We start from the raw sequence: 22682 nt of genomic DNA, 5'->3' as shown, positions 1-22682 counted from the left end.
CATGATGCATTCCCTAGCCCCTTAAGGGGGATTTATACTTGTGCGGCCTACCATATGCCATATCCTACGCTGTTGTGAGCATTTAAACTTGTGCGGTGTTGTGTCTGTGTCGCCCTTCAGTTACACCTCCAAAACACTAGTCGGCAGTGGAGGTTTCTGTGAAGTGCTGTAGAGTTTAGATGATTGAAAAAACACACATTAACACACAGGAAGGTCTGCATCATTGCAATGCGTAGTTACATTTTTGGGGAGGTGCACGTCAGGCTACGGCGAAGGGTGTGGCGTAGGCTCTACGTTGACACAGAGCCTATGGTGTAGGTACAACATCGATTTGACGCAGAAGTATAAATTCTGCCTTACCCTAACCTTAACGATCACAACTAAATGCCAAACCCTAACCCTTACCATATCCCCAACCTAAACCTTATTCTAACCTGAACCCTAAAAACGAGTCTTAACCCTCAATCAGGCCTTGAAAAAGTGAAGACAGACCTAAATGTGCTGACTTTGCAAAAATGTCCTCACTTTGCCAAAGTGTCCTCACTCTGTTGCTGAAATATGTTCTTTTGGTCTTCATTGTGTAGCATGTACAAGTAGACACACACACACACACACACACACACACACACACACACACACACAAAGAGAGTGCCTAGTTGATAACCCACAGATGTAGTAGTACTCGTGTCCAGGCCTGAACTCAAAGCCCAGGGAGAAAGGAGTGAAGAGCTGGAACTTCTCTGAGAAGCGCAGGGGTCCATCGGGACCACTGGGACGGTTGCACTCCCAGCGCTTGAAGCCACGCATCCTGTGCTGGCAGGAAGTGTAGCCCTCGTGATTGACCATAAACAGGATGTAGCGCTCCATGCGCCCGTGGGACGGAGGACCCTCGTAGTAAGGACAGTAGATGTCCAGATAGTCGTTAATGTTCACTGCCACCCTGTACTCTCCGTGCCAGAACCTGCGAAACACAGAGAGAGGAAAAACATGAATTAAAACTTCTTCATGAATAAAAATAATCACAAGCAGCTTGAGGAATATGCACAGAATCAGTGGGCAGAGGTGAGAAGGCTTCAGGGATAGTTTACTGAAGTGTAATGAGATGGTGTGAGACGTATATTTTGAGAAAAAAAAACTGTACTGTACATATTTGTGATACTATGAATATTTACTACATATATTGGATTTCTTTGTGATTGCACAGCATAAAGGAAACTGTGGTGAGAGTCCATTTAGTGCAGTCACGCTGTGCACAGTAATTATATGAAATTGTGTGATCGCATTTTAGACATTTCTGTGTTTGCACATCTCCACAGAATACTTCAAGGTCAAGCCAGCTACAAAACAGCAACCCTCAGAGACTCCACACGTTGCTCAAGGACTCCTCAACAAAAGCCTTCTGATAGAAGGTCTTTAACCACCTGAGTCATGGCAGTTTGCAGCAAAAATATCCTAGGGTGTTATTTTTTTTACTATTTAATAAACAAGAAAACGCCAGAAAAATCAATAATAATCCCTCTGGTTATGGAGAAGTTTGCATAGCAACCAATTTTATTTTAATAAAGCTGGCAGAGCCGTGCTTCATGGGAGTTATTAGCATGTTTGGAATATAGTGGGTTTTTTCAGTCGCAGTGCTTCAATGAGCCTTCTCGTATGATACTCAAGAGAAGTGGGTCATGTGATGGTAGAGAGCACACACATTATTATGCCACCCCCTAAAGCAATGTCCACTTAGTTCTGTACACATGTGGATCACTGAGGTTGGCATGATGAATAGAAGTGGGTCAGAGGTTGCCGAAGAAGAAATATTAATACATGCACACATTGTCGGGGGTGTATGATGCCGTTTTCCCTCATCTGGCATCAAGTCAAAGAAATGCAGGTAACATATGGAAATCCATAAGATGGTGCTTCAGCTCAGTTGCTGACTTCCCAATCTCCTTTCAACAGTCTCTACAATGCATTAGAGTACATTAAAAACATATGGCTGCATTTTTTCCCTACGTTATGCAGGCTCTATTTATGTTTGTTTTGATGCCAATGTTGCCTATACGGGAACTGAACTTCTGTTTACAATCTTGGAGTCACTGGAGTGAAACAGTCTCACTTAAAGGATAAGGCTGCCGATATCCTATATTTTTGTTATTGTCAACAAATGCCATTAAAAGACCAAAACCAACAATATGTGGTTTGTCTCTCTATACTTTATGACTTCTCCATCTCGTATGAGGCCCTTGCATTTGTTCTGAACACATAATTTCTTAAGACAGTTGGGCACTGTTGTTTCTCACAAGTTTTATCAAGGTCTTTTAGCAAGTATTATTTTCAGCTGCAGATTAAAACACATTTGGTGTTCTGGGGAGTGTTAACAGCAGCAGGATGGTGAAGACTACTTGAGATGAACTCAAAATCAAACTACAGTGCCCAGGTTTACATAATAAAGGAACCAACCCCAACCCAATCACAGATCAGATACAGTGAATCTTTGATGTTTCTTGGTCATGATTGGGAAAAGCCATGATTTGGCTTAAAATACCCCATTTTGGTTGCAAAATCCCAGCTGGAAAAGCAGTGATATCTGGGTAAAAAACAATCGCATTTTGCCATTATCCCAGCAGGAAATGCGGCAATGTCTTGGTAAAACCAACCAAACACTGCTTTTCGTACAGCTGTCCCTGCTAAAAAGATAACGCCCACATCTGGTGCCTAAAAAGCCACTGGAAACACAGCCATGACTCGCTAAAACACAACCAGTTTTGCTGTTTGTTGGTCTGCAGCTTGGCAGCCATCTCGCATAGGTAACACCAAGGGGCAACCTCCGAGGCAAAAAAATGAAACTAATGCAGAGCTGACAAAAACTGCAGTTCCTCAAATGGCCACTTGAAGCTGGCTCCAGAAGCGAGTCAATCCTATGGATGTATTTAGAGACCTGGATACAGCATTGGCAGCAGGACTCCATTTGTCCCTATGGAAGTTGCTCAGTGGCGCATGAAGTCCAAATCACTTACCCAGATTATTGAGGCTGCTTCCAGATCACTGGACCCATTGAGCAGGGACAATAGCTGAGCAGCCAACTTCAGGTTTAGTGCTCTGCTAGCTTGAATGGGGTTAAAATAATTCAATCATGCGTCTCTTTTACACTTCCCACATGTTATCGGACTAAATGGATTAAATCTTGATAGTAAAATTAGTAATTTCATGGGAGTTGTGATGCTGAAAAAAAAATTATCCACTGATTCATAGATGTCTATTTTCCCATCTAAATCTGTGGGAAAAAGTATTTTTGGGCCCAATGGCATCATGTGATGGACCCCGGAAATTGCAGTACCACTGTTTGGCCACTACGAAAATTGGCTTCACAGCCCAACACACTTCTAGAAGCCTGGCATATCCCCATAGAGCCTTATGATTACCCCAGAAATAAACATATTTATAGCCTGGTACTAACAACAGTTTGAGTCTTCATAACTAATTTCAACGTCCATGACAGCTGTACAGGGATTGAATATTTCTTTGACACAAGCGTTTATATTTATTAGGTCTTAATGTTATGCATATTTAAGGGTGGGGCTGTGAGTCTCTTCTCCACAGCTCTAGACCCTTGTCCAAATCTGGTTACTTCTGCTCCAAAACCAAGATGGCTACTGCTGAAAAGGCAAACTCGAGGCTTCAAAACGGGAGTCAACAAACCAATGGATGACGTCACGGTAGCTTTCCATAATTTTATCGGTGTCAATCAGTGACATGTCATCCACCATCCCCTCCACCTCGCAATGACAATTCAGTTCATATACTATGTCACTTCAGAAATGTTGATATGATACATTATGAAACATGCAAATGAAACATATTTGTGGTTTGCAGAAACGTACAAAGCGAATGTTTCCTTCTGGCGACTGGGCTTGAAGGTGCATATCAACCAGTGCATGACTCATTCATGTGCTTTGAATATATTTTGGCAACAAGGCACAAAGGAATAAGCTACTGTATAGCTGCCTTCAGGCTATGCAGACAATACTTGTTAGCAGAATTGATTCATTGTTGGTTTTGGACTCCACATGGAATCTGTTGACAAAAAGACCAATATAGAGTATAACCTAATTTGTCTTTGGAGAATGTCATGGTTACAGCCCACTATGAGAGCTTGTACCTAAAACAAACACTCCTTAAGCTGTAACTGACCGATCTATCTAGCTTTTCTCCATGTGTCATTTTGCTTTTATATTATTATATTATGTGAAAAAAAATACATCAGTGTTTTTGTAAATGTTTGATATTTAAGATATTTTATTTACTAGCACTCCATAAATAATTTGCCCCAAGGGTACGACATGACAATCTTTTTTGTTTTTGCATCTTTAACAATCAACAGTCGTTTAACATTCAAGTTTCACTTTGAGACATTCTCCAGTAATCCATCCAACATTTCAAACGGCTGTTTAAAATTCCTCGCTGTGACATCGTAGTGTAATCTCTTTGCCGCTCGCCATTAACATCATCACTCACCATGGCTACGATCAATTTAATTTCAAATGTACCAAGTCAAATAAATTTTTTTTTCTTTTTAAATTCAGCCACGGCACGTTATCAAATCTTGTTTCTCGGAGCTCAGTAAATTTTGAGACACCGGAAAATGTCTTCAATCAAACCAGCATAAACAGAGACAGTCGTCGGGCAATCTCGACGTCTCAGATGGCATGTGCGCACACACGCGGGATGAGCTTTTTAAACAAATTCATCATTTTCCCCCTCACCTTGGCAGTAATTGATTGCCTGGAATGAAGACATTTTGGTCTAAGCACTTTTAGTTAGTGGGATATTTAGCTTTGGGACAAATTATCCCTATAACGGCAGTCCTATCTCTCTCCCAGAGGGCAAATCAGGAAGTGAGTTAGATGTGAAATGAGCGCCTTCATGCTTCGGTGCCCTATCAGAGCGAGTTTTGCAGGTTCTAAAGGGATCCTTGAACAGATCATTTAGAGGCATTGATCCACTGGGGAGCTCCTCTCGGCTCTCTCTGCTCCCAATCAACTCTGATTAACAACTAAAGGGGAAAGGCAGAGAGAGAAACAGAGGGAGAGATGCACAGAATGAGAATAAAAGGGCTGAAAGGGAAGAAGACAGGGAGGGAGGGAGACAGAGAGAGAAAAGGTAGGGGAGGACTGGAGATACGTGTGGAATGAGGACAAAAGAAAGAGAAAGACAGAGAAAGGAGGGGGGACGGAGAGGGATAATGAGATTGCATGAAATGAGAGTAAAACAAGACAGAAAGAAGAGGAAAGGAGCAGAGGAGGAGGAGGAGGCCAGCTGGAAGAAGAGGAGGAAGAGCAGATGGAGGAGGAGTTTTTCTGTCTTTCATTTCAATTTGTAGGACTGTGGTTTTCCATCTGAGACAAATGTGCTTTGCCTATTGATTGTGCACTGATACATTTATGGATGACTACCATCTGAGCATTAGGACTTTGGGCATACAATGAAATGCATGTGTGTGTGTTTGTTTGCATGAATGGACACAAGTGTGTGTGTGTGTGTGTGTGTGTTTGGTTAAATGGTAGCCTGGTAAAGTGGGTTTCGATGAGTGAGGATGCTCAATCCAAGAAAGGGCTAATGTGCCAGGATACATTAGGTTGTATTAAGCCACTCAGCGCCCTGCCCTGCTCCTGTGACACTGTCTGCATTCCTAATATGCCCCGGCGAGAGGAAACTGTGTGTGCAGGTGTGTGTGTGTGTGTGTGTGTGTGTGTGCAGGTGTGTGCCACTGCACTCAGAGCTGTTAAACAGTACCATGTTGGTGTGCAGTTATGTGGGGATGAGTGTGTGTGTGTGTGTGTGTGTGTGTGTGTGTGTCTGCATCCCCTCGTCTCAGGCTGTGTGTCATTTGGAATTAAATACACACACTGCACTGGCCAAAAAGACATGAGAATGCACTCACACTTAAGGCATGTCTCTTCCTCACAGAGCTTATGTGTGTGATGTGTGTGTGTGTGTGGTTGATGTAGGTACTGGTGTGCCTGCACAATCTTTCAGTGTGCATATTACTTCACCTTCATCAAACCTATTAAACAGACATTACAATATTTATGTAACACTTTGTATATATAGAGCTATGCATTGATCTGTCATAACACTGATAAAAACTGACATTAATTATGCCTTACAAACATTTATCGTTTTGATGTTGTCCTTAATGCCTTGTTCACACAAAGATTTGCTTTGTGTGCATATACATATGGTGTTCAATGCAAGGAAATGCATCTCTTTACAGATGGATAAAATCTCCACCACAGAAATGGTGGGAAAGTTAATTTTGAGCATTTTTCACAGACATGGAGCAGCACAGAGACAAAAACAGGACCAATAATGGCGACAAATAAGTGAGGAGGTCGTTAGAAGACGTATAATCCACTATGCTTGCACCATACATGTTACACAGCTGCCACAGATACTAGAATTAGCTAGCTTAACATGCCATCAAACTCTTCACTTCAATTCTAAATAGGGCTGTATTACGTTCATCAATCTGTTAGCATTCATTTTAATGCTAACTTCCTGTAGCACAGTGAATATGATCTGTCCGAAATCTGCAGCAAAAGTTCAATTTTTTAAACGTACTCGAGGCAAATTCTGCACTGAACCCCCCCCAAAAACAACCGGAAGGAGCTGTTTTGCAAACACATCAAAGAGGTTCTTATAAACTTTTTAAGATACTTTTTTTTTTAAATTATTTAAGACTTTCGGTTGACTCGCACTAACGAGGAGTAAAGAGTAACTCAAAACCTCCACTTTACTGCAGTATTGTAGCAGTGTACTCCAGGGTGTGTCAGTTAGGCATTGTTCATTCTCGGAACCCATCGGCTGTATTCAGCGTCTGACTTCCAGCAGATGGCGATACAGCCTCTGGGGGCAGACCCCCGATTTGATTTGGGCGGAGGAGTGAATTTCTGTTTCCGACTTCCGTTTATATATAAGTAAATATGCTGAACCATTGCGATGGATTCAGAGTTTGCAGTGACACCAATTATGTTCCGCCTCTTTAGTTCACCGCACGGAGCGTTTAACCTGGCAACAACTGCAGCCGGCTCAAACGTGATTGGTCAATATCACGCGGACTACAAACAGCCTACAACCGGAAACCAGGGCTCTTTCGCTCTTCTTCCAGAGGCAAGATCTCCGGGGTTTGCCTACAGACTCCACATTCACTGACTGTAGAGTCTGTATATAGAGACTAAGCATTGTTAAACATGTTTCATGCTTCTTGCAGTCAGCACAGTGCAGATGGCGATATTGTGCAATTGTGGCATAGGTGACTGTGTGCAGAGGCTTAATACTGCTCATAAACAATCTACTACACTCTGTGTGCAATATTCACAAACATATTATGTGTAGTTTTAACCTGTTACGCTAATTTATCATTTAGTATTTATTATTCTGTGGATTGGATGGTTGAATGTTTGGTGAATGTGTTTTTAACTGTCCTTACAGGAGTAGCACTCCTTAGTAGCACACTTAATTTAAGATAAAATGACAATAAAAGGCATTCTGATTCTGATTACCTAGAGGGTCCAAGTGCTAAGCAGTGCACCTTTAGGATTTTGTAATAATATGGATAGAGTCGCACCAAGCAACAACCTCGGAGGTTGAAAAATAAAGCCAACACTAAAGTACAAAAAACTGCAGTTCCTTGAATGACCACTTGAGGCTGGCTCCACAAGCTAATCAATCCCTGTAGACCTCCATGCTGAAATGCCCAACTTTACAGCAGAAATAAACATGTTTACCGTCTGGTACAAAAAACGTGTTTGGTCTCTAAAGCAAATTTCAACATTCATGACAACTGTGCGGACAGTACGTTTTTATGTAACTCAGCCAACTGTTAAGTATAATTAAGGGTGCGGACACTTTGGCTGTCTGCAATGGGTCGCTACAGTCTATGAGTCAGATCCACCCCCTCGTCCAAATATGGTCACTCTGGCTCCAAAAATGCAAGATGGCAACAGCCAAAATGCTGAACTCGGGGCCTCAAAACTGGACTCCACAAACCAGTGGGTGTCACAGTAGCCATGTCCATTATTTCATACAGTCAATGGGTTACACAGACCGTTGCCATTATTGGCAGGAAGTATGTTACAGTGATTCAAATTTTCGGTTGCTTTAATGACTTGTCTGAACAAGTCCGAAAATATTAAAACAGGTCCAGTCTTCGAGCTGCTCTAAGCGCTTTGAGAACAATCAGTAGAACGAGCAGATGTTTGGGGGGTCCGTGTGTCGTCTGCACAAGGCAAGGAGTAATAAAGGCAAGAAGTATCAAAAGAAGTACAAGAAAGATCTCCGACCATCCCAATCAGTGATTCTGGATGTGGTCAAAGATGAAACACACCTGAAATTTTCAACCAGAGAGGGCAGTGAAATGCTACTTTTCAGGCTGGTGTGAAGTTTCTACCCAGCAGTGTTATGAATAATCTCCTTGTTCTTGAGTTGGGATGTAAAGTTTGAAATCTTCCTATTCTCAAAGTTTTAGTTCACTCCCTACAAAAAAAGAAAAAAAAAAACATACCGAGACTTCTGCCTCCACCCAAACACAGCCGAGGTGAATCTCATTTGTGTCACACACTGCCAACCGTTGTCACAGGGACTATTTCTAATGTAGAAAGTTCTTGCAATGAAAACTGTACACAGTGAAGTTGGTGAATTTTCCATAGCTGCTGGTTTCTGAAACAATGACATTACTGCTGAATTTTTTAAAAGTATTTTTTTTGTTTTTAAAGTTTTTAATGCTGTGAGCACCATAAACAAAATTCCATTCACCTCCATAGTATTGGAGATGGTGGTAGAAATCTCAGAGACTCTAAAGACTCCTGAAAAACAAACAACTATCTGCACGACTATTGTTTATACCATAAAGGGAAAATATACTTTCGCAATATGGGTAAGCTCATCTTTAAAGATACCTTTTCTCTGTCAAATATAAACAGTTGTGTAATAACATCCTTGAATTTAATTAAAAGTACAAAAGTATGAGCTTCAAAATATACTTTAAGTACCAAAAGTAAAAGCAATCATTTTACAGAGTGTCCCATTGCAGAACCATCTGTAGTGTTTTCTAATCAATGTGTACATCACTTTGATGTTGCAGCTGGTAAATGTACAGTAGGGGCAGTTTTAATTTATTCATATACATATTTTATACATATACTGGTATATCGCTACATGTACTGCTGGGAAGCTTGTGAATTTCCTGCTGGGAATCAATAAAGTCGAACTGATACACAGCAATAAAATTAGAATTTATATGTCGATTAATCTGAATTTGGAAATGAACTAAAACTGTTAAAAAACGTGGTGGAGAGAAACATACAATATGTCTCTCTGAAATGTAGTGAAGTACAAGTATAAAGCAGTATGAAATGGAAATACTCAATTAAAATAAAAGTATATTCACAATTGTACCTAGGTACAGTACACTACTTAGTTACTTTCCACCACTGGCTGATAGCAGTCCTTGCTGGCAGATTTCTATAATAGTTGAAGTACCCATACACATGCTGCATTTTTTGTGCCCTCGAATCTACTGTTGTTGATATAGATGCTCAGAAGGCACGCTCAAAAGTGTGAGAGACGCCATCGCATAAGCTTTCCCAAGCACCTATTTTTCAGGGTGCTACTGCTGGCCCCTCAGATATGATACAATGCGATACGATACGATGCGATATGATACAATATGATACGATGTGATGTGATGCGATACGATGCAATGCGATGCAATACGATGCGATACGATATGATACGCTACAATACGATACATTCACAAATTTGTCTTTGTCTTGGACTCAGGAGCTGCAGAAGTATTTCTGCCTTACATAAATAGTCCAGTAGAAATAAAACATACACCGTAAAAACATAAAAACACAAACAGTAATGCACATCAGCCACTCATGTATTGCACGACACCAGCACACAACAGAGCGCCATAAACAAAACACAACACAACCCCATTATTTAAAATCTTAATTGAGATAGGAACAAATTAATTTTTAAAACAAATCAGTTTAAATTTGGGCGTCCTGTATCGTCTGCCCGAAGGTAAAAGATAAAAAAGTTAAAATGTTAGAGAGAAGTAATGTGCACTGCATGTCATGTGACATGGAACAACCAATCATAGCCAGCAGACAGTTGTCTTTTCTTACATAAATATCAGTCTGTAATAAACATGAAGGACAAGTTGATCATGTTTAACGTATTACAAATAGTACAAATATTTTAGGCCTAATGCAAACTTATAAAACAATGGCCAAAGGAAGATCAGCTTGGACCTTGGGATGCATACACTGCCTCTGCACCCTTGAAAGTTGGCAGTAATCACCAGAGATGAACCCAGCGCCCATCCTCGCATTTTCCAGGTGGCTAAAGATGTGGCGTGAACCCTGGCCCTAATGGGCACTTTAATATTTAACCGTTCGTCAAGTTTGAAGTTGTGTTTCTGGCCACCTGATGGATTTTAGTCCAACATTCACTCTTTTTTAGCCCTGTTTTGGAAATTCTGGGCTCTTAAGCTGCTAAATGTTCCACTATGTTCACCAACTAGTTGCTAACTGTATCTATCTGTTTGTTGCTGAGCAGGTAGTGTACAGTGGGGGTTTTATAGCTTTTTCACTAAAGACAGCTTCTTGCTGCGTCAAATACGAAGCTATGAGAGCAGCTAGAGTGAGTGAAAACAGTAAAGTTGCAGGCCAGACACCTAAACAATAAGCTGGATCTCGCTATAAAGCTCTGTAAAGTTGACAGGAGCTGCAGATCCTGGTGATAATCCTCTGAAGGTTAATCACCACAAGCACAGCCTCTTAAATGACACATTTTCACTTGATAAATTATAATAAAAATACTCGTTACAGCTACTTTAAAGTCATTTTACAACTTTGGTGACCCCAAGTTATAGCATTAAAAAAGACAAACTGACAAACCTGCAGAAAACACAACACTTCAATTATTCCAGCCTGAGGACATCGAGCATTCACAGCTGTACAAGCAACACACACAGCACACACACACACACACACACACACACACACACTGCACCAATTTTCACTGGGTTTGTCTCATTTTTTGACAAACAAAAACTTCCCCCAAAACTTATCCCATCATAATAATTTGACAGATGCTCTAATACAGTGGGCTTTAAGGTAGCTTACAGCAAAGTACAGTGCAAAATTATAAAGCACCACTAATCCTTTTACTCACTCTGTGCAAACTCTGATCACCGGGACAAGAAATAGTGCACATACTTCTTATTTTCCGGATGATAAAACTTGATTATCTTTCATTTCCAGAGAGAGATAGCTTTTTGTATCTCTGGCATATTGACAGTCAATATCATTTCCACACGTAAAACCACCAAAAGGAGGAAAACTTGATAATTAGGTCCAGGAAGGATAGGAAGAGAGATCTTAAAAACGCATATTTTTTCGCTTCGCAAGCCCGGCAGTGTCTTCATGAAAAAGCAAAATCGTTGTTGAAGTGCATGTTGTTGTGTACATGGTCTTTTTCAGTTTTCTGTTCCGCTGCTTGGAGCCATTTCTATTTAATATTGTCTGTGTGTAAACCTGTGCAATATGATATGATGGTTTGCTTCGTTCCTAATCCCCTGATGTCTCACAGATTCTCCTCACTCTTTCAGTGCAATTGAATTGTCTGGTGAGGTTAGCCAGATGCAGCCGAAAGGACTCGGCTTTTGGCTGCTGGCTCTCAAATGGATCTTAAATGCTCATTCGGAGGCTTGGACTACAATCAGTGGAGAAGGAGTCTGTGTAAAAGGGTTTTATGGTATTGCGTGTCAGGATGAAAAGAAAATAGAAATTGAGGGAGTTTAAAAGTTGAAATGAAAGATTAAGTGAGAAAGGAGAGGAATGAAAGCTTATGTCTCAGTGTGTGTGTTTATGTACTGTAGCTACATGTACAGTATGAGGTGTGTGTGCGTCTGTGTGTAGTAGCCACTTCTTAGTATTCCGGCATCACTGAGTCATCAACATCAACTCTCAGCATGGCTGTGATCAAAGCTGGTTGGAGAAGCCTCGGATGTTTACCATACCTGCCTGCGTCCTAAACAGCAGGCCGGATCAACCAACAAACATCAAAGGAGGCTTCGCACTCTCCGTCTCTCACGCTCACTATGTCACCACTCTATAACTTTCTCTTTTTCTCCAGCCTCACTTGATCTCCCTCCATCACGCTTGCTGATGCGGCGTTCACGCTGCGGCCTTAAAAACACCAGGTGTGAGGGACGTCAGTCAACGAGAATGCCTCCCTTACGCCATCGTGTTTGTGGTTCAAACGATGCTTCAAAGAGAAGCTACGGAGAAATTTAATGATGCAACGCTTCGACCTACAGGGTCTGGCAAGGTCAGACAAACATCCATGTAAACAGAAAAGATATTATGACAACCTCTCCTTCTTTTCGCCCTGTTCTATAGTCATTATAATGTGGATGAATTATTAAAGAAACCCTGTTGACTTTTCAACCACCGGTGAATATGGGGTCCATGTTCTGTTTGTATCGTGCACAGTAACTATGTTACATAAAGAACGACAGCATCAGTTGTTGCAACATATGCCCCAAAAAGGACATATCTTTACGTTCAAGTGAAAAGCCTTCTAGTGGCTGTTGTAACGGTGACAGGAGCAAAGGAGGAAGTAAGGTGATGTACGGGTGAAGGTCGGGGTAGATGGGTCAACAAAACATTACTTTTATGTTGGAGAAAGCTGCTGAAGCTCCTATAACTGTGGACAAGCACTTATTTTAACATCCTGCCAGTGGTGGATCTTCCTATAGTCAACCTAGGCAGCCACCTATGCCCCCCCAGAACACACACATACATAAGGGAAATGGTGGAATAGAGAGTGTGTGGACAGCATTAGACACCTTTAGGGCCAATGCCACAATGACGTCATTTCATTAGCTGGAGGCAAACCACAACTCGTCGCCACGGGTCCATGTCATTGGTTCGACAGCCCATTGGTTCGACATCCCATTAGTCTGACTGTCCGTGGTGCTGAACGGCTCGCGGCGGGCGTATGGTGAGCCGCGACTGGCTTGAGGCAGAGCAGGCTCACGGCTTATGTGTTTGTCACTTTCTTTTTCATTTTAACCCACACCATGATCTTTTCCTGACCCTAACCAAGTGGTTTTTGTGCCTAAACCTAACCAGACCTTAACCACAGGGCATCATGATGATTTCGGAACGGACTTCGGAACAATGAACACATGAGCACACTTCATATCAGGTTAGGGGGAAGGTATTTCCTGTTGTAGGGATGAATGACGTTTTGTGTTAAGGGTTATTATGTCCACCTAATTTGGTGGTTGTAATGCTAACTTTTTAGCGCATTAGCTAGCATTAGAGCTTAGATTCTCTGCCGAGGTCCTCATAATAGACCTAGGCTATGGAACCAACTACTTATCACACCTGGGGGGTGGGGCCGCAGCACATGTGAGTTGTGGACGGTGACAACATGTGTGTCGGCTTCGTCGAGTGTACCAAGTGCAGCACGATGCTGGTGTATGACAGAAAAAAGATGGGGACATTGACATTTAAGAGGCACATGACGAAGGCTTGCCATGGAAACATAGACGAGAGTCAGCCTTCAATGTCCACGTTCGTATCCTTAAAAAAATGTCGTGTTTAAACCGGGCTCAGGCTCGTAATTACAGTTAAAGGGCCGGGCCATGCACAGGCTCGGGTGGGGTCGGACTGGATTTTTTGGGCCCTATCTAAGCTCTAGCTAGCGTTAGCTTTGATAGCAAAACAAACTGGAGGAAACAGTTCAGGTGTCGTCCTCCTTTGTAAGATGTGGCATAGTCATCAACCACAAAGCCGGCCAGCCCACCTCTCTCCAAAACTTTCTTTTGACGCTTTTACTTTCTATTTACACTTCACGCTGCTGCAACTCCTTTAAAATCTTTCTTGATTTTAATTTATAGTTTTACAACTCTATGATTTTATGAATCAGTAATCCATGTGTTAAACTGTTTTAAATGTCTTTGCCTTTTTTATGTTCATTATGTCTATTTTCATATGAAGCACTCAGTGTGTCCTCACTTTGTGCTGCATTTCTTGTATGATCTTGTATAATAAATTAAAATGAATGTAAAGAAATTATGATTTAGAATACTTTTTAAAAATCATCTTTGCGAATGTTTTATGATAAAGAAAATGCACTCAACACGTTTGCTGGACCTCAGTTATTTTCCTGATAACAATGACTCTATAAAGATGGTCGACAGGTCTCCACTTCCTCCCACTGCACAAAAATGAAGCCAACATACCCCGGATAGGGCTGCTACCATCTTAAGTTGGTGATGTCATTTGAAGCCAGAGTCTGCACAGTAGAGATCTACGTGGTTAGACCCATCGGACCAATTTGAGCAGCGCCAATGACACAAGCACACAGATTGGCACACACAGCTGTCAATCATGACATCAGACCCTCTTTTTATAACATCAAATAACTAATTCAAACTAAACTTATCATAAAAATGTTTTGGAGGATGTTTTGGCTTCACCTTTATGTAAAAGTCATGTCGTCCATCTTTATTAAACAGTGTATGACTGAGAAAGAACAAATGTTAACATAGAAAACTCCGGTAAATGAAACCTGAGGCGAGCATTCGAACAGCCCGTTGGAAAAGTTTTTATTCTCTTGTGTCTTGGCAAAGAAGTCAAAGAAAAGTGGGTGGATGAATCAGGTGTGGATCAATTTTCAATTTTTAAACATCCGATTCATCTTCACTTCTCCAGTTGAAGGCAAAAGTTGGGAAAACAACTTCTATCTGCAGGCACAGTGGGTGATACTTTCTGCCAGCACAGGATTTATCATCATTCTCTTATTGACAGTAATGAACTGTTTGCTTTCCACCACACACCAACACGGAGAGATTGCACCATCGTCGCCGGCTAACCACAGCACATCCCGGGCGCAGTCAGCCAAATTAAAATGTCTTTTAAATGTAAAAAATTTCATATTCTGCAGCTGAAATGTGGGAAATTTCACCTTATTTGACTTTTTGGCAGAAGGAAATGTGTCTGTGAGTCTCCTCAGTTACGTCGCTGTCTCAGTCTGCTGCGCTGCGGCTTCAGTCACTCTCAATGTCTCTCCAATTAACTCCACATTACGATCCGTTTCTATCCCTCCGTCTTCATCTGCTCCTGTCTTCACTCTGTCTTTTCCTGCTTTTCTCTCCTTTCTTTCCCTCAATCTTCATCTCTCCTCACTTCAGAGTCATTTACCCGCTCCTTTTTCTTCTCCTCCCCACTTTCCCTCCAGGAGCACAGCAGCATCTTTTGACATTGTTACTTTCTCCTTGTTTCAGTCTCCATGACTCTCATCCCCCCTTCTGTTTTCTCTTCCTTGTTCTCCCCTCTGTCTTAACTTTCCACCCTCCCCCGTTCCTGTATTTCCATTCCCCCCTCCCTGCCTCCTTCTGCTTTCTGCTCATTCTTTTTGAATGTTTAAAATGATTCCTCAGCACGCACACACATCCGCACACACAATCTTCCTCCTGCTAAGACCCTTTAGCTGCTTTTCTCTCAGCATGAGGTGTTCCTTTCTCGTGCTGTCGTCTCTGCCTGCGACTCCCGCTGCATTGCTGCTGATGCGTAAGTATATGGAGCAAAGTAAATACATTCCCCCCACACACAAACACACACTGAGACACACATACCTGCACATATAAATATATCATACTGGGTCACATGTGCTCTGATTAACACATTCTGTCAGAATTTGTAAGCACATACACAATGACACACGTGTACATCAACACGCACACATGCACACACACACACACAGGAAATACTAGAATTCATAAACACAGATGTTTAATTATGTAAATTAGCTCCCGATCCTCATTTCTACGCTGCAACAAGAAGCAGACACACATGACTTTCATACTGTACGCCCCACGCTGCAGCAACCGGCGCACGTTCCCAAGCTCAAGTTGTGTTGTTTTGAGTTCCACATGTGTCACTCTGAATAATGTCGCCCATAGATCACTGTGGTGACATTCAGCACATCTGAAAGGTTATTATGTATTTCTTCGAGACGGGCAACATGGGCCCCCCGCGGATTAACCGCCGCCTGTGCCAATCCCTGGCAAATTCACACACACGTATACACACAAACTGTCAAACACAAACATGCTTCCCATCATACACACAGACACATACAACCCCATCACCCACAGCACTGAATTATCATAACAAAACTTGTCGGGGAAAAAAAACCTCTAGATCCCCCGGAAGGGTAATTGTCACCTTGCTGATGCGGAAGGTAAAACACACACACACACACACACAGGAAAAGTAGAGACAGAATAGACCCAAAGCCAGACAGATATAGTGACAACGCCACTGATGGATGGACAAGCAGGGTGAGTTAGTCAGACAGACGAGATGAGAGCTCGGGCACACGCGGTGCATCTGACAAGCTGACAGACAGAGTGCATGATATGCCTATATCAGTCTCCTTGTTTTCTGAGAGGCATTCGCCATGATGCAGCACCGGCTTTGGCACCGTCGACAGCCTAAACAGCAGTGGGGCTGTATTGGTATCGACAAGGTTGGCCCCGAAGCTGGAGCACGAAGGAGTTGATGGCTGGTGTCCGAGCACGCCAATAGGAATCTCTCAACACAGAGGGGGGGGACGGAGACAAGAAAGGATTTGTGTCAGCACCCTGCAGAAATGTCACGTATCCACAGAGTCAGTGTTTACAGAGGGGAGAAGAAGAAGAACTGCACTGATTTATTTTTCATTTCATCGATACTCATGCATTCTTTAAATCTTATGATGCAGTTTTAATTACTTTTACAGATTGGGACACACTTTTGGATGTCAATCAACACAACTACCAATATTTTATCTAAAGAAAAAATCCACAAAGCATTACTATAAATTAATTCTATGTACTTTGTCATATTTTCATAGAACATCCAGCCCATGTTTGGCCAGGATGGCAACTTTGCCCTTGAAGGGTAGAACTACACAACCAAATTCTCTATTGTTTGGCTCTGTTATATATTCATGATCTTTTAACCTCATACTGTGCATCAAACTCCTCGAGCTTGGCAACTGAATGCTGTCAAAAGCTCCACAGTATAGGCTCAAGAGAATGAGGGCCATACTTTTGTCTTAGCTCAAACTTTTAGGAAAGAACTCCACTTGTTAAAGGGATACTTTGCCGATTTTCAACCAGTTTTGTATCGTAACAATTTGGGTAGTATGTGCAAAGTAGTATGTGTCCACCAAAGAAGCGCCAAGCTGGGAGCACTCAAGAACGCTTTAGCGGTGCAGTGTTTTTTTCTGTTGTTTTTTTTTTTTTTGGTTGTGTCTTGCACAGAACATCTGCGAAAGTAAAAATGTCGGTGCAAAGTAGAGTTCTCACTTGGGATGAAGGGAAAGCTAAAGCACGTAGGAAACATATATTAATATACCTACAGTGTATCAGCTAAGGCTGCCCCCTAACAGTCAACCAAATGTTAGTCACCCAGAAATGTCATTAGTCGGCAAGATTTCATTGGTCGCTTAGTTGCAGGACCTCAACTAGTTAAAACTAGTCAAAATAAATCAAAACCTATATGACTGGACCATGTGGGGATTTAATTTGAAAGGACAGACACAGGAAGTGGCCACGCTCAGCAGTCAGACAGGAGTCACGTTACAAACCAATCACAGCCGACAGATATCTTTCCCTTCTTCTGTAAATGTTCAGTCTGATATATACGGAAAAGTTGATCATGTTAGTGCAGGGCTCCCCAGAGCTTTACATCTGTCCCACGGACGATACTGTAGGTCTACACACTTATAAACAGCACCTGGAAGAAGATCAGCTCTGCACTATGTGGTCGATTTAATGTTGCTGAGTCACTTGTGGTACTGTATGAGACCACAGAATGGACCCGTGACCCATTTTTGGGCTGCGACCCATCAGTTTGGAACCACTGCTCAAGAGGATTTTGAGGATGCAGCTTGTAGTGCTGTTGAAGTGTAGTGCAATGAACACAGAGGCATTTCTGTTATGTAACCTGCCCTCATTGATATAAATGTGGCGGAGAAAGAGACAAACAAACACTGAGCATTACAACCTTCATGGAGGTAGGATTTATTGCACTGTTGGACGGGATTAGCTTTAGAGAACTAATAACCTGACTAAGGAGTATTATTCTCAGTTTTACTCGTCTCTGTAACTCCTTCATTGTATTTTATTAAATTGTTCTTTGCCTGTACTTGTGAGGCCTCACTTACAAAGGTGCTATATGAAAATGTTAACTTACTACAAGACTGATTTTGTGGGGTTTTTCGCTCTCTGATTGACAGTCTGACTGACAGATTGATAGACAGAATGACAACACGATTATGTAACTGACTGAGTCGGTGCGCTAAAAGGCTGCTGGCCCACTGACTGACTGGCTTATTAACTGACCACCTGACTGGGTGCAGAAAAAAAAGAGGCCAGCCGTCTAACTGACTGTCTGACTACTAATCTTTCACATGATCAAGTGTGTCAAACCGACTGACTGGCTGGCTGACTTATTAACTGTCTGTCTCAGCATCGCCCTCCTGGCTCAAGAATCTACGTCTGATATGGACGGGTTGATCCAGATTGACGAGGTGAACTAATCCATGTAGTTTGGGTCAAAGCGTTTGAGCCTCTGTGGGTTGGAAGTCGCAGAGGGCAGAGGGAGCGAACGGGGGAAAGCTGGTGTATAGATTGCTTTGCAGCATCTCTAATGAGTAATTAAACACTTGAATGGAGTCCAATTAAGATACACACTGTGTTTGCAGGCACACACACACACACACACACACACATGCAAGATGTGTGTTGACGCACATATTGCATGTGTGCGCGCCAGTAAACATCAAAGACACACATAGGGAAGCGTGCACGCTCATGCTAATAGTCACACTACTAAGAGTAAATAAAGAATAGAAATACACAACGCACAAACACACTCGAGTCTCGCCACATTAAGTGGAGCCATATGTGCTGAATATTGTACGTGGTTCTGGATGGAGTGAAGGTCAATGCCGGCCGACTCTAACAGCGAGCGTCTCCTGCCCTCCCTCCTCTTGTCTCTGTGCTCTCTGTGATTGTCTCTCCATCTTGATCTCCACCTCGTTCTCTCCCTGACGTTCTGTCCATTTCTCTTTGTGTCAATCTTTCTCTGTCACTCAGTTTCAATTCAATCTCAGTGGCAATTCCAAGGTGCAAAAAACACACAAAAACAAAGCCAAACAGATTCTGAACTGAGATTGTCCTCGCAAGAAAGACGACAGCATTTGTTTGTTCAAAAATGTTTGAAATGGCCTCTGTTTACGTTGACTTGACAAGTACCTCTAACTGTCAGGTGAATTATGGCTCCCAGGAACAAATGGCGGAAGTAACACAATGTTGTTTAAGCCAGGGTATTCTTGAAACTTAATAGTTTGTCTGAGGTGTTGTCTGACCAAGAGGTGTGTCCATGGACGGGCCTAAAATCTGATAGGCCACTCTAGACACCCACATTTACCCTTAATATGATTAGTAGGGCTGTAACGGTACATGTATTCATCTGAACCGTTCACTACAAGACGCTATGGTGAAGGCATGACACTGTCCCACTATGACATTTCTCATGTGGGCCTCGTTGTTCTGCTGTCATTAGGGGACGGCAGTAGCTCAGTTCATAGGGACTTGGTTTGGGAACCGAAAGGTTGCCAGCCCAAGTCCCCATCTAGACTGAATATGGAGTGTGGACTGGTAGCTAGAGAGGCGCTAGTTTGCTTCCTGGGCACTGCCAAGGTGCCCCTGAGGTACCCCAAACTGCTCGCTCTGCCTGTTCATGGGCAGAGAGGGGCAATATTTCGGGTTGCTCTATAGTAGCCAGAGGATATCCGGGCCAAGACTTCCTCTTCTGTGTGTCATTTTGGCTAATCTCAGATCAGATATCTGCATATTAATGCAAAGAAAAGATGACATAAAGCTAACTCATCATCCAACAATAGCCACTTAGTTCCAAGATTGAATTCGACCAATACCATTTGGGGTACCTCAGGGGCATCTTGAACCGAGCCTAACCCGCCAAAAACCCAGAAGAAGGTTTTATTTGGAGCAGAGGTAATAAATATGGAAGCTTTATGGATGCTTCACACACAGAGGTAGCATGACTTCATTCTCTGCTCAGCATGCCATTACTCCACTATATCTCCACAAAGCAAACAGTGCTTTGCTGCTATATTAATGTTCTGAATGTCACATACAGAACCTTCAATATTTTGAGGTGATAATGAAGTGCTTTGCTTTACTTCCACTTAAGAGCTGTGTCAGTGTCCCCTGCACTCTGGAGGCTTGAAAGGTGCGCAACACCCACTACTTGAAATACTTGATACATGTAGAGGAGACACTGAGGATGGACAAAAAGGTGGATGTCAAGTGATATGAACATCTATCAACCAGTAAAATAAAAGATTAAACATTTAAAGCAAATACTATCTCCAACATTATTTGCATTTTTTATATTTGTCATTTGGGGAACTAAATTTCTACCTATCAAACATCAGGGAGTCTCTTTCTTCTTAATTTTTTCTACAAGCGCAGCTGTCTCTCTGTCTCACCTCTCTCTGTCTTTCTGTATTCCTGTCTCCCACTCACCACATCTTGGAGTAATCCCACTGCGCCCAAACCCTCTCTTCTCATCTTCTTCCCTGCCACTGATCTCCCAAAATTCCACCCCCCACCCCTCTTCTCCTCTCTCTCCTTCAAAATTGTCTCCTCTGCAAAACCTTACATCTCCAACTAGACTCTTAACCAAAAAGATGTATTCTTAAGGCTTGTACCACATCTTGGTGCAATAATGAACACTTTTGCAGATGCTCTTTGTGGAATTATGTTCAAATAGTTTGCATAGACCTTTACAGCCTTGTCAGAGTCTTTAAAAAATTGGGAAGCCATAAAGCAGCACTGCAGAAGCACATTTTAAAGCACAACTCTCTACTCTGTTGGTTTAAACACTAACTGAAGTTGAATTATATGATGTTTCTGTAATTCATTACACGTCCTGCGACCTCCTTTGAGGAATAAAATAATAACCAAAAGGGAGAAATGTATCATTTATATTTTCCTTTTACTGTGTGAGTAGAGTTTCCCTTGGTTCTCTCCTCTGCATATCACATCACTGCATTACAAAGCACTTCTTTCTACTGCATTAAATGTCACTGGTTCTATCAGGCTAGCACTTAGAAGCCACACAGCACAACAGGAGCCATGACTTTGAACTGCAAACCAATGTTAGCTTTCTAGCTAATGTCTCATTCTCATCTACAAACAAGGAAACGTGTGCTATAATCAATTTGCAGCCTGGATAGTTACTAGCATATCAGATATAGCACATTAAACAGTTTAAACAAATCCCTGCAAATCCCAAGGTTGTTTGGTTTAAAGGCTAAATAGTGTGGTCCGTTTTACGCTAACAAAACATTTACATTAAGTGCATTTACACAAACTTAGGGTACAACGTGATCTCATCCCTGCTCGTTGTATTTTGCCACTTCGGCAGAAGCCTTGGGTGTTACTAAAACGATGCAGGGGTGGCCTTTAGCATTGTATCTTGGCACAGAAGGGGTTGGCGGTTAGCTTTAGGCAACAAAACTGCTTGGTTACGGTTTGGAAAAGATTGCAAATGCTGCTAAAAAAACCCCACTTGGCTCTGAGTAGCACAAATGTGGTGGTAAGAAAGGGTTGGCTTGACCAACACTGTCCAGGGTCAAATCTCAGTGTTTGTTGGAAGTGCGCAAACTACGTCCATTTCTCTGAGTTCCTCAAAAGCCCACTAAACAGAGCCCCCTGCATCATTATAGTGACACTGGGGGCACCTGGCAGTGTATCTTAAAGCTCTGGAAGTGAAAGCAGGCTGTATGGTAAGTTAGAAGTTCTACAATCAAGGCAGAAGACCTGATTTCCACAGCTAATTTCTCCTGGAGAAAGCTGATTTCTTAGGATGTATAGACATAGGTTACTAATCTACTTTTTTTTTTTTTTACATATATTCAGGTACATGACAAAGATTTTGAGGAGTAAGGTAATGAGTGGAGTGGCTGGATCAAAGAGGAAATTATTATTGGTAGCAATAAAACTACATGAAACTAGAGATATGAATTCCCCACGCTCTCTCACACACTCCATAGCTCTCACAGTCCAACAACTTGCCAGCTAGCCTATTTATTGGCATAGTAAACAGCATTATATTCACCAGAGAGATTCATTGGGCTGCTCATGCAAATCCATGCATGAGTTTGCTGATTAGTATTTGAAAAATGGAGCGACATTCACCATAATTAAATACTGTTAATATCAACCTTCCGTCTGCATTTAATAGTATCCCACCATTCCTACTACATCTACCGGCATCAAAACAATACTAAATCCCACCTCTCGCCAGGGCCAAGTGTGACACTGACGAATACTGTGACTCCACGCCTTGCGCTGAAAAGTTGAGAATATTCTAACCTCCATGTGTGCCTAAAACCACTATAGATACAACAACGTGTGGCGCAGTAAAGGAGCAAACGCCAGGTGTGCGGTACCATAGGAAAACAATGGTCTTACTGGCGATGTGTTTCTAGCAATGTGTCTCGGTGTTATCGGGGCCTAAGAG

The 22682-nt window shown here is 42.1% G+C and overlaps 1 protein-coding gene across 1 annotated transcript in view; it reads right to left on the bottom strand.

Moving 5' to 3' along the window:
• Window positions 1–22682, bottom strand: part of efna2a (ephrin-A2a) — a 135555-nt gene that overhangs the window by 13671 nt on the left and 99202 nt on the right. The window contains exon 2 of the mRNA XM_033641917.2: window positions 669–961. Within this exon, the coding sequence (XP_033497808.2) occupies window positions 669–961 (293 nt within the window). The remainder of the gene's footprint in view (window positions 1–668; window positions 962–22682) is intronic.

The sequence above is a fragment of the Epinephelus lanceolatus genome, chromosome 15 (genome assembly GCF_041903045.1).
Source record: "Epinephelus lanceolatus isolate andai-2023 chromosome 15, ASM4190304v1, whole genome shotgun sequence".
Lineage (NCBI taxonomy): Eukaryota > Metazoa > Chordata > Actinopteri > Perciformes > Serranidae > Epinephelus > Epinephelus lanceolatus.
Note: the sequence above shows the minus strand (reverse complement) of the source record. Positions and strands in the feature narration are given on the sequence as shown.